Source organism: Triticum aestivum, chromosome 7A, assembly GCF_018294505.1.
Source record: "Triticum aestivum cultivar Chinese Spring chromosome 7A, IWGSC CS RefSeq v2.1, whole genome shotgun sequence".
In the NCBI taxonomy this organism is placed as follows: domain Eukaryota; kingdom Viridiplantae; phylum Streptophyta; class Magnoliopsida; order Poales; family Poaceae; genus Triticum; species Triticum aestivum.
In genome coordinates this window covers 169,256,492-169,270,016 of record NC_057812.1, presented here as the reverse complement: position 1 = coordinate 169,270,016, position 13,525 = coordinate 169,256,492, and the positions used below count along the sequence as shown (strand labels likewise).

Genomic DNA, 13,525 nt, shown 5'->3' with positions numbered 1-13,525 from the left:
TCAACAGATCTGCTACATTCAGGTCCGTATGTACTTTACAAATCTCTATGTCTTCATTTTGAACACTTTCACGAATGGAGTTGAAGCGGCGCTTGATATGCCTGGTCTTCCTATGAAACCTGGGCTCCTTGGTAAGGGCAATAGCTCCAGTGTTGTCACAGAAGAGAGTCATCGGGCCCGACGCATTGGGTATGACTCCTAGGTCGGTAATGAACTCCTTCACCCAGACTGCTTCGTGTGCTACCTCCGAGGCTGCCATGTACTCCGCTTCACATGTAGATCCCGCCACAACGCTTTGCTTGCAACTGCACCAGCTTACTGCCCCACCATTCAAAATATACACGTATCCGGTTTGTGACTTAGAGTCATCCAGATCTGTGTCGAAGCTAGCGTCGATGTAACCCTTTACGACGAGCTCTTCGTCACCTCCATAAACGAGAAACACGTCCTTAGTCCTTTTCAGATACTTCAGGATATTCTTGACCGTTGTCCAGTGTTCCTTGCCGGGATTACTTTGGTATCTTCCTACCAAACTTACGGCAAGGTTTACATCAGGTCTGGTACACAGCATGGCATACATAATAGAACCTATGGATGAGGCATAGGGGATGACACTCATCTCTTCTATATCTTCTGCCGTGGTTGGACATTGAGCTGAGCTCAATTTCACACCTTGCAACACAAGCAAGAACCCCTTCTTAGACTGATCCATATTGAACTTCTTCAATATCTTATCAAGGTATGTGCTTTGTGAAAGACCTATGAGGCATCTTGATCTATCTCTATAGATCTTGATGCCTAATATATAAGCAGCTTCTCCAAGGTCCTTCATTGAAAAACTCTTATTCAAGTAGGCCTTAATGTTGTCCAAAAGCTCTATATCATTTCCCATCAAAAGTATGTCATCTACATATAATATGAGAAATGCTACAGAGCTCCCACTCACTTTCTTGTAAACGCAGGCTTCTCCATAAGTCTGCATAAACCCAAACGCTTTGATCATCTCATCAAAGCGAATGTTCCAACTCCGAGATGCTTGCACCAGCTCATAAATCGAGCGTTGGAGCTTGCACACCTTGTCAGCATTCTTAGGATCGACAAAACCTTCCGGCTGCATCATATACAGTTCTTCCTTAAGATAACCGTTAAGGAATGCCGTTTTGACGTACATTTGCCATATCTCATAATCATAGTATGCGGCAATTGCTAACATGATTCGGACAGACTTCAGCTTTGCTACGGGAGAGAATGTCTCATCGTAGTCAACCCCTTGAACTTGTCGATAACCCTTAGCGACAAGCCTAGCTTTATAGATGGTCACATTACCATCCGCGTCTGTCTTCTTCTTAAAGATCCATTTATTTTCTATGGCTCACCGATCATCGGGCAAGTTAGTCAAAGTCCGTACTTCGTTTTCATACATGGATCCTATCTCGGATTTCATGGCTTCCAGCCATTTGTCGGAATCCGGGCCCGCCATCGCTTCTTCATAGTTCGAAGGTTCACCGTTGTCTAACAACATGATTTCCAAGACAGGGTTGCCGTACCACTCTGGTGCGGAACGTGTCCTTGTGGACCTTCGAAGTTTAGTAGGAGCTTGATCAGAAGTATCTTTATCATCATTAACTTCCTCTCTAATTGGTGCAGGCACCACAGGAACATTTTCCTAAGTTGCGCCACTTTCCGGTTCAAGAGGTAATACTTCATCAAGTTCTACTTTCCTCCCACTTGCTTCTTTCGAGAGAAACTCCTTCTCTAGAAAGGATCCATTCTTGGCAACAAAGATCTTGCCTTCGGATCTAAGGTAGAAGGTATACCCAATAGTTTCTTTAAGGTATCCTATGAAGACGCATTTTTCCGACTTGGGTTCGAGCTTTTCAGGTTGAAGTTTCTTGACATAAGCATCGCATCCCCAAACTTTTATAAACGACAGCTTGGGCTTCTTCCCAAACCATAATTCATACGGTGTCGTCTCAACGGATTTCGACGGAGCCCTATTTAAAGTGAATGCGACAGTCTCTAAAGCATAGCCCCAAAATGACAGCGGTAAATCAGTAAGAGACATCATAGATCGCACCATATCCAATAGAGTGCGATTACGACGTTCGGACACACCATTGCACTGAGGTGTTTCAGGCAGCGTGAGTTGTGAAACTATTCCATATTTTCTTAAGTGTGTACCAAATCCGTGACTCAAGTATTCTCCTCCACGATCTGATCGCAAAAACTTGATTTTTCTGTCACGTTGATTCTCAACCTCACTCTGAAATTCCTTGAACTTTTCAAAGGTTTCAGACTTGTGTTTCATTAAGTAGACATACCCATATCTACTCAAGTCATCAGTGAGGGTGAGAACATAACGATAGCCACCACGAGCCTCAACACTCATTGGACCGCACACATCAGTATGTATGATTTCCAATAGGTTGGTTGCTCGCTCCATTATTCCTGAGAACGGAGCCTTGGTCATCTTACCCATGAGGCATGGTTCGCACGTGTCAAATGATTCGTAATCAATAGACTCTAAAAGTCCATCTGCATGGAGCTTCTTCATGCGTTTGACACGTATGTGACCAAGGCGGCAGTGCCACAAGTATGTGGGACTATCATTATCAACCTTACATCTTTTGGTATTCATACTATGAATATGTGTAGCATTACGCTCAAGATTCATTAAGAATAAACCATTCACCATAGGAGCATGACCATAAAACATATCTCTCATATAAATAGAACAACCATTATTCTCGGATTTAAATGAGTAGCCATCTCGTATTAAACGAGATCCTGATACAATGTTCATGCTCAAACTTGGCACTAAATAACAATTATTGAGGTTCAAAACTAATCCCGTAGGTAAATGTAGAGGTAGCGTGCCGACGGCGATCACATCGACCTTGGAACCATTCCCGACGCGCATCGTCACCTCGTCCTTCGCCAGTCTCCGTTTATTCCGCAGCTCCTGCTTTGAGTTACAAATGTGAGCAACTACACCGGTATCAAATACCCAGGAGCTACTACGAGTAATGGTAAGGTACACATCAATTACATGTATATCACATATACCTTTCGTTTTGCCGGCCTTCTTGTCCGCTAAGTATTTGGGGCAGTTCCGCTTCCAGTGACCACTTCCCTTGCAATAAAAACACTCAGTCTCGGACTTGGGTCCATTCTTTGGCTTCTTCCCGACAGCTTGCTTACCGGGCACGGCAACTCCCTTGTCGTCCTTCTTGAAGTTCTTCTTACCCTTGCCTTTCTTGAACTTAGTGGTTTTATTCACCATCAACACTTGATGTTCCTTTTTGACTTCTACCTCTGCTGATTTCAGCATTGCAAATACTTCAGGAATGGTCTTTTCCATCCCCTGCATATTGAAGTTCATCACAAAGCTCTTGTAGCTCGGTGGAAGCGACTGAAGGATTCTATCAATGACCGCGTCATCCGGGAGATTAACTCCTAGCTGAGTTAAGCGGTTATGTAATCCAGACATAGTGAGTATGTGCTCACTGACAGAACTATTTTCCTCCATCTTACAGCTGAAGAACTTGTCAGAGACTTCATATCTCTTGACCCGGGCATGATCTTGGAAAACCATTTTCAGCTCTTCGAACATCTCATATGCTCCGTGTCGCTCAAAACGCTTTTGGAGCCCCGGTTCTAAGCTGTAAAGCATGCCGCACAGAACGAGGGAGTAATCATCAGCACGTGTCTGCCAAGCGTTCATAACATCTTGGTTCTGTGGGACGGGTGCATCACCTAGCGGTGCTTGTAGAACATAATCTTTCTTGGCAGCTATGAGGATGATCCTCAGGTTCCGGACCCAGTCTGTATAGTTGCTGCCATCGTCTTTCAGCTTGGTAATCTCTAGGAACGCGTTGAAGTTGAGGACAACGTTGGCCATTTGATCTACAAGACATATTGTAAAGATTTTAGACTAAGTTCATGATAATTAAGTTCATCTAATCAAATTATATAATGAACTCCCACTTAGATAGACATCCCTCCAGTCATCTAAGTATAACATGATCCGAGTTAACTAGGCCGTGTCCGATCATCACGTGAGACGGACTAGTCAACATCGGTGAACATCTTCATGTTGATCGTATCTTCTATACGACTCATGCTCGACCTTTGGGTCTTCTGTGTTCCGAGGCCATGTCTGTACATGCTAGGCTCATCAAGTCAACCTAAGTGTTTGCATGTGTAAATCTGTCTTACACCCGTTGTATGTGAACGTTGGAATCTATCACACCCGATCATCACGTGGTGCTTCGAAACAATGAACTGTCGGAATGGTGCACAGTTAGGGGGAACACTTTCTTGAAATTATTATGAGGGATCATCTTATTTACTACCGCCGTTCTAAGTAAACAAGATGCAAAAACATGGTAAACATCACATGCAATCAAATAATAATAGTGACATGATATGGCCAATATCACATAGCTCCTTTGATCTCCATCTTGGGGCTCCATGATCATCTTGTCACCGGCATGACACCATGATCTCCATCATCGTGTCTCCATGAAGTTGCTCGCCTACTATTACTTCTACTACTATGGCTAACACGTTTAGCAATAAAGTAAAGTAATTTACATGGCGTTTCTCAATGACACGCAGGTCATACAAAAAATAAAGACAACTCCTATGGCTCCTGCCGGTTGTCATACTCATCGACATGCAAGTCGTGATTCCTATTACAAGAACATGATCTCATACATCACATATATCATTCATCATTCATCACAACTTTGGCCATATCACATCACAAAGCACTTGCTGCAAAAATAAGTTAGACGTCCTCTAATTGTTGTTGCAAGTTTTACGTGGCTGCAATAGGGTTCTAGCAAGAACGTTTTCTTACCTACGTAAAAGCCACAACGTGATTTGTCAACTTCTATTTACCCTTCATAAGGACCCTTTTCATCGAATCCGCTCCAACTAAAGTGGGAGAGACAGACACCCGCTAGCCACCTTATGCAACTAGTGCATGTCAGTCGGTGGAACCAGTCTCACGTAAGCGTACGTGTAAGGTCGGTCCGGACTGCTTCATCCCACAATACCGCTGAAGCAAAATAAGACTAGTAGCGGCAAGAAAGTTCACAACATCTACGCCCACAACAAATTGTGTTCTACTCGTGCAAAGAGAACTACGCATAGACCTAGCTCATGATGCCACTGTTGGGGAACGTTGCAGAAAACAAAAATTTTCCTACGGTTTCACCAAGATCCATCTATGAGTTCATCTAGCAACGAGTGATCGGATTGCATCTACATACCTTTGTAGATCACGCGCGGAAGCGTTCAAAGAACGGGGATGAGGAAGTCGTACTCGACGTGATCCAAATCACCGGAGATCCTAGCGCCGAACGGACGGCACCTCCACGTTCAACACACGTACGGTCAGTGTGACGTCTCCTCCTTCTTGATCCAGCAAGGGGGAAGGAGAGGTTGATGAAGATCCAGCAGCACAACGGCATGGTGGTGGATGCAGCAGTCACCGCAGCAGGGCTTCGCCGTTCTCTACGGAGGAGGAGGAGTTCTTGGAGGGGAGAGGGAGGCGCCAAGGGCATGGGTGCGGCTGCCCTCCCTCCCCCCCTCTATATATAGGGTCCCCAGGGGGGGCGCCGGCCCTGGAGATCCAATCTCCCAAGGGGTGGCGGCCAAGGGGGGTGGAGTGCCCCCCAAGGCAAGTGGGGCGCCCCCCACCCTAGGGTTCCCAACCCTAGGCGCAGGGGCAAAGCCCAAGGGGGCGCACCAGCCCACTAGGGGCTGGTTACCCTCCCACTTCAGCCCATGGGGCCCTCCGGGATAGGTGGCCCCACCCGGTGGACCCCCGGGACCCTTCCGGTGGTCCCAGTACAATACCGGTGACCCCGAAACTTGTCCCGATGGCCGAAATAGCACTTCATATATATAATTCTTTACCTCCGGACCATTCCGGAACTCCTCGTGACGTCCGGGATCTCATCCGAGACTCCGAACAACTTTCGTGTTACTGCATATACATATCTCTACAACCTTAGCGTCACCGAACCTTAAGTGTGTAGACCCTACGGGTTCGGGAGACATGTAGACATGACTGAGATGGCTCTCCGGTCAATAACCAACAGCGGGATCTGGATACCCATGTTGGCTCCCACATGCTCCTCGATGATCTCATCGGATGAACCACTATGTCGAGGATTCACGCAACCCTGTATACAATTCCCTTTGTCAATCGGTACGTTACTTGCCCGAGATTCGATCGTCAGTATCCCAATACCTCGTTCAATCTCGTTACCGGCAAGTCACTTTACTCGTACCGTAATGCATGATCCCGTGACCAGACACTTGGTCACTTTGAGCTCATTATGATGATGCATTACCGAGTTGGCCCAGAGATACCTCTCCGTCATACGGAGTGACAAATCCCAGTCTTGATCCGTGTCAACCCAACAGACACTTTTGGAAATACCCGTAGTATACCTTTATAGTCACCCAGTTACGTTGTGACGTTTGGTACACCCAAAGCACTCCTACGGTATCCGGGAGTTACACGATCTCATGGTCTAAGGAAAAGATACTTGGCATTGGAAAAACTCTAGCAAACGAACTATACGATCTTGTGCTATGTTTAGGATTGGGTCTTGTCCATCACATCATTCTCCTAATGATGTGATCCCATTATCAATGACATCCCCATGTCCATAGCCAGGAAACCATGACTATCTGTTGATCAACGAGCTAGTCAACTAGAGGCTCACTAGGGACACATTGTGGTCTATGTATTCACACATGTATTACGATTTCCGGATAATACAATTATAGCATGAATAATAGACAATTATCATGAACAAGGAAATATAATAACCATTTTATTATTGCCTCTAGGGCATATTTCCAACTACATCAAGATCGTTTCAAATCAAGAACACGAGAGCGAGAGAGATCAAACACATAGCTACTAGTACAAACCCTCAGCCCCGAGGGTGAATTACTCCCTACTCATCATGGAGGTCGTCTGGATGATGAAGATGGCCTCCGGTGATGATTTCCCCCTTCGATAGAGTGCTACAGAGGCTTGTGGCGGCGGAGTCAAAGTTCTATGGTTATTTTTGGGGCTTCTGTATTTATAAGAATTTTTAGCGTTGGAATCACGCGAACATGGGCCACGAGATGCCCACTACCCACCAGCCCACCACTTTTGCCCTAGCGTGCCCTGATAGGTAGTGGTCACCTCGTGGCTCTTCTGGCCCTCCCATGAAGCTTCGGGGGTCTCTTTTGTTCCAAAAAAATCATCAGAAAGTTTCACTGCATTTGGACTCCATTTGATATGGATTTTCTAGAAAACCAAAAACAAGCAGGAAACAGCAACTGGCACTGGGCACTAGGTCAATATGTTAGTCCATAAAAATCATATAAAAGTGCACCAAAATCATACAAAACTATATTAAAGGCATGAATACTTCATAAATTATAGATATGTTGCAGACATATCAAGACTCAATTACTTTCAATGAATAATCTGATCATAAATCCACAATTCATAGGATCCCAACAAACAGACAGCCAAAGAAGTACATCAAATAGAACTCCATGGAGATCATGGAGAACTTCGTATTGAAGATCGAAGAGAAAGAAGAAGTCATCTAGCTACTAGCTATGGACCCGCGGGTCTGTGGTAAACTACTGACACATCATTGGAGGTGGTGTAAGGATGATGTGGAAACCCTCCGTGATTGACCCCCTGGCAGAGTACTAGAAAAGGCCTTCAGATGGGATCGCAGAAGGAAGCTTTCGGCGGCCGACAAAGTGTTTCGAATGGCTCTCTGTTGGGTTGGGAATATTTGGGAATTTATGGAGTTGTAGTTAGGACAAACGGAGCTACATGGGACCCAGGAGCTCAGGGGCGCCACCCTGGGGCACACCAGATGAGCTCGTGGCTCTCTCCAAGATCTTCTGGCCTCTTCTGAACCTTCTAGGGTCCCTTCTGGTCCAGAAAAATCATTGTAAAGTTTCATCGTGTTTGGACTTTGTTTAATGCTAGTTTCCTGAAAAGCCAAGAACAAGCAAAAACCAACAACTAGCACTGGGCACCGAGTTAATAGGTTAGTCCCAAAATATAGTATAAAATTTCATATAAAGTATCTAAGATTGGTAATATAAAAACATGAAACAATCAAAAATTATAGATACGTTGGAGGTGCATCACTAGTCGATGGACACGGATACGAGAGCCAGCCATCCAACATCATTTCCTAAACGTCTACCCAATTCCGGTCAATTTCATTTAAAATGCATAGAAATATGAAAGCAAGTTAAAATGTCATGTTCAAAGCATGATGTTCAAAGTTTTTACATGTGCCTGATCACAAAAGTACCAGTCTCACAGTTGGTGCGAAAAATGCAGCTTTGCCCTGCCAAACTAGCTTTCAGAGCCTCCTCGCTCACTCTGTTGGTGGCTCCTCCTCACCATCCAGCTCATTCTCGGCCGCCTCCATCTCGGCTGCCAAGCGCTTCCCTTCTCCTCCTCCCACTTCTTTCCTTGAAACACCCTTGTAACATTCTTGGCAATTCTTTTGTTGGATTGGTTGGATCACCCTCTTCTTGTTCGGTGTCAACACCAACGGTCTTGATGGGGCTGGCAATGGATAGTTGTCACTTGGGTTATCCATTCAACTTCAATAACAATGCATGAGGATAAAATTCCTCTTCTCCACCTTCAAAAACAAGTTGGATGCACAGGATGGCTAGAAAGAAAAATATTGTCAACAAGTTGCATATCACGCCAAATGACCAACACATAGAGCATATTCGGCCAACAAGTTACGTATCCGACCAAATTTCCAACACATATAGCAACTTACTGCTCGGTGATTAGTGAACACTTCCCAACAAATGATTAGTTGTTTTAAATGACCCCAATACCCGCTCACCGCTTCTTGGATTGTGTGCCATTGATGGTTGAGCGACTTTGTCCCACGATCGCAGATGAGTTCTTTGCAGTAAGGCTCGAAATTATTATGCTCGTGGAACCAAGAATGAATATTGGACCAAAATGTTGTGTTTTTTGCTCTGTTTCATGGATTAGATAAAGGCTAGTGTTAAACCATCGCATCACACAATAACTCATCCTCCCGTATGTTGAAGCTTTCTCCTCTACCCATCTTCTTCGAATAGACCAGCCAATCCCTCGGATCAAGGTCGTCGTCGTCGGAAGTGCCCTGCTCTAGTTGCCTGATGTACAATTTAGGTTGTTGAGTGTGCGCGCCCGGATAGGTGTACATGCCTTGTTGTTGGGCGTGCATCTATGGCTCCAAGTCATCCACTTGTCTGTCCTCGAAGTAGCCTCTGCTTCCGTCATGGGTCATCTCAAACAATTGCATGTCTATGTTCTCATATGCTGGGTCGCCCAATCGAGACATATTGGCGAACGAAGAGCGGGCACCAAACTAATCCACACCCAGCGTCCACAACTAGACAAGCTGCGGCGATGCTGAGTCGCAAAATGGAGCGGCACAGTGTTGACGTTGTCGCAGTACGACACTTGCTCGGTTGTGGAGGCCGGTGACTACAGGCGAAGCTTCGGCGGTGTAGAAGTAGGGAGGCTGATATTGATCCTTCCACAACAACGTGTGCATGGATGGTGACGGTGATGGCGGCAACGCCCTGCATCTTGCCCCTATCCGACCCCTACACCCTGTCCCTGGCCGCCCCGGCCGCCCTTCTTTTTGTCGGCTATGCCGTCCTTTGCCTTCGCTTTGAGGCGACGGGCTTGCTGTGTCACCGAGTTGATCTACCGGACGTCCATCTTTTCCGGATCCTCCACCTTCGTTGTCTCCGGTAGCTTTTTATACGAGTCCGTGCGGCGACAAGAGCGAGAAGCGCGGGAAGGGCGGATGGCCGCGGTGATGAGTGGGGAGATGGGGAAATGGGGGTGGCACCTCAAAAGTACGAGTGCGGGCTCCACCTTTGTTTTGGGTGCGCCGAGGGTGTTGGAGTCCTATATAGCCGAGGTTCGTACCCCCAATTTGTTTGCTTCCATTTTACAAAAAAACATACACGTTGACTCGTCTGCAGACAAATATATCCCCGCATTGATTGGCTTGCAGCGTCCAGATGCTTGCGGACGTTTTGAGGGCCCGTAGGCCCGCGTGATGTCTGTTGCATCTGAGATCGACATCCCACAATTGTCGAGAGGTCGAACCGATATTCAGTGATTTTAACAGAGTGCTTTGAGAGTGACGAACTTACATTTCTTCAGAGTTCAAGGATCCGATGCTCACACTGTCTCTCCCAATAAGTTCTCCCAAGGGCAGCTGAGGTCGCAAGGAACAGCCGCTTTCGCGAAGAGGATGAAAGTAAAACTACGATTGGGACTTTCTTCCACACATCTATTTCTATATGTAGGTGTGCATGGGTGGGCACGGATGTATTTTACCCTCACGCTATTTCTACTAGTAGTCTCTTACGCATGGAGTAAATTGCACAAAACCACCACTTTGAAAGCTAGGTTTACGAAAAACACTACAATATATTTTTTTGCAGAAAACAACACGTCTACAGTAATCTTTTTGCAAAAATCACTGATCGACGGATCTTGCGCTGTTAAATAAGATTATGACAGATAGGTCCCATTTTTTGCTGACATGGCATAACATTTTACCCAAGACAACGTTAGACGGTAAAAAAACTAAAACACCCGCAAGTTTTCTCCCATGTGTTGCCCAGGCCCTTCCCATGTCCTGCCACACAGTCAGCCGCCTCGATGGCGCCGGCCACCACCATCCGCCAGCCACGCCGTGCTCACCTCCCTGCCCCACCGTGCTCCAGCCTCTGCCAGCCGCGCCCGCCTCTGCTCAACCGTGCCACCGCCGCCATGCACCGTCCAGGAGGGTAAGGGCCCACCTCGAGCAGGCCCCAACGCTCCCTGCGCCCCTCGAGATGAGCTGCAGACGGCGGTTCCCGCACGCGCTCCAGGCGTCGCACCTTCGGCGAGGGATGCCGCGCTGCTATGTCGCCCCGTTCTGCCCCCAGCACCGCCACATCCAGATCCGGCGAGGGAGGCTGCGCCACCGCCCCGATTTGGCCTCCGCGAAGAGATGCCCATCGACGGTTGCCGGATCCGGCGAGGTATGCCAAGCCGCCGCCCCGATTGGCCTCCAGCACGAGGAGGCGCCCAGCGCTGGCTGCCGGATCCGGCGAGGGATGTCGTCGCTGCCCCGATTTGGCCTCCTGCACGAGGAGGTGCCCAGCGCAGGCTGCGTTGACCGCCCCAACCTGTGGCGAGGATCTGATTGCATTTTTTCTTTTTTGCTTTAGGGGTGCCTGTGTAAAATGTGTGTACTAGTTTGTGAAATTGGATTAGAATTGACCTAGCATGAAATGTTACGCCACATAGGCAAAAAGGGGCCCCAACTGTCATAAGCGTGCTTAACCGAGCCAAATCCGCCGATCAGTGGTTTTTGCAAAAAGAATACTGAAGACATGGTGTTTTCTGCAAAAAGAAATGTATTGTAGTGTTTTTCGCAAACCTAGCCTTCAAAGCGGTGGTTTTATGCAATTTACTCCTTACGCATGCACTGTAAGTATGTCAGTAAAAAATGTCAGGTAAAAACTCAAGTATCCTCCGTCGAGCTGAAGAATAATTTACATTGTTTGACTCCTTGCTGTCATCCAAAATTGAACCACCGTGTTCACCTAGACATACAGCAGATTTATTACCACGTAGGAGGGTTGAATTCCCGTCGGTAAAACAAAATAACAAGGTACCGCTAATGCTAATTGCCGCCTGTTCACGTTACCTACTCAGAAGTCAGTCAGTATCACGTTGGACAACTCAAGCTGCATGCGTGCGTCTAATTAAAGTTCACGAGAGCACTACTACTATTTAATTAAGCTGTGGATTCTCCTATCCTACCTAGTAGACTGATAGATCGCCAAGGCCTATATGAACCAGAGGGAACTTGATTAGTCTCACCCATCTCATCATCACAATTCTCTGCATCCAGAGCACAATTCAAGACAAAGCAGAAGCTACACACATAGTACTATAGAGGACACTGTACACATGGCTCCTCGCGCTCTCTCTTGGATTAGTGTTTCCCTGCTTGTCTTCTTGGCTTCCTGGTCATGCGTTGCGGCCAGGGACGCACGGGCACCCAGTACCGGCGACCCGGCCGATGGGTTCACTGCGGTGAGGCTCAGCGAAAGCAACTTCGCGCTGCAGCGCCCGTTCGACGAGTCCAGCGGTGCACGCTACAGCTTCGACGGCACCGTGCGGAAGCTCTGGGTGCTCTCCTCTGACAAGCCACATGCCCGCCAGAGTCATACCAAACCAAGAACTGAGATCAGGATGGCAGTAAGTTAATTACCATGTCATTAGTCATTACTCATTTACTATGTATTCAAGATTTAGTGTCCTTACTGATTGCTTTTGCTACTCTCTTCTTCGTACCTGCAGGGCTACGACTACAGCTCCGGCGTGTGGCAGTTCGAGGCCTACGGGTACGTCCCCTCCGGCACCACGGGAGTATGTATCATGCAGGTGTTTGGCGCCGGCGAGGCCGCCAGCACGCTCATGCTGCACGTCTACGATGGCGCACTGCGGTACTACAACCGGCAGCTTGTCGAGGATGCCATCGATGACAGATGGTTCCGGCTGAACGTAGTCCACGACGTCGATGCATCGACACTCACCGTGTACATCGACGGCGAGCAGAAGTTGCACGTCCAGGGCCGCGGCGGCCACTCGCACTACTTCAAGTTCGGCGTGTACGGGCAGCGCCAGGAGTCCAGCCGCATGGAATCCCGCTGGAAGGACGTCAAAATCCTCAAGAAAGATTAGAATTATTTGTGTGTTTATGTATGTTGATGGAGTGACTATGTTTGTACTGTTTATGCATGGAGTTCAGTAGTACGTATTTTTTTAGGATAGTACATATTTATTTATTATCATGTATATACGAGGATGTGTATTTTATAAGTATATGTGTGCAATATATATTTTTTTTGCAGGTGTGTGCAATATTCTTTGTAATGTACATTCTATTATTTTGACCATATGTACATTCTATTACTTGTTATGTGTGAATGAGGTTCTTCTTCGAAAAGCTGGAGTAGAAACCAATCAAGAATTCAAGATAAAAACATTTTTAGCGTTATCCTTGAAAGTGATAAACAATCGAGTGATGCACCACGTTCAAAAGCGAATCAGGTCCAGCGTGCACCACGCACCAGTGAGAGTGTCAGATGATACAGGAGCTTCGGTGCTCCCGTGATACGAGCTCCCCAATGGCTGCAGGTAGAGCTCTTGCTACTTTGTAAAATGATCCTCCATGAATCTTCGATATGCGCGCAAGTCCAGGAGCTAGGCCGTGAACCCTTGGATCTCTGATCCAACGGCTCGCGGTAGCTCATATCAGGGGAGCACCTAAAACATCCCCCCCCCCCACGCACCATGTAGTACACAACAATTCAGTACACACCATCCAGACATCACCCGTCACTCAAAATTAAAATAGTAAATTAAACCAGTACTGGT

At 47.0% G+C, this 13,525-nt stretch overlaps 1 protein-coding gene across 1 annotated transcript; it reads left to right on the top strand.

The window, feature by feature from the left end:
* The first annotated feature begins 11,988 nt into the window (after positions 1–11,988).
* Positions 11,989–12,972, top strand: LOC123154998 (citrate-binding protein-like). Its single transcript, XM_044573582.1, has 2 exons — positions 11,989–12,343; positions 12,446–12,972. The coding sequence occupies exons 1-2, from the start codon at positions 12,053–12,055 to the stop codon at positions 12,827–12,829; spliced, it is 675 nt and encodes a 224-aa protein (XP_044429517.1). The 5' UTR covers positions 11,989–12,052; the 3' UTR covers positions 12,830–12,972.
* Positions 12,973–13,525: the final 553 nt, after the last annotated feature.

Coding starts and splice junctions, on each gene's coding strand:
- LOC123154998 (XM_044573582.1), top strand. CDS start 12,053: ATGGCTCCTCGCGCTCTCTCTTGGATTAGTGTTTCCCTGCTTGTCTTC. Junction 12,344..12,445: donor GAACTGAGATCAGGATGGCA/GTAAGTTAATTA, acceptor TCGTACCTGCAG/GGCTACGACTACAGCTCCGG.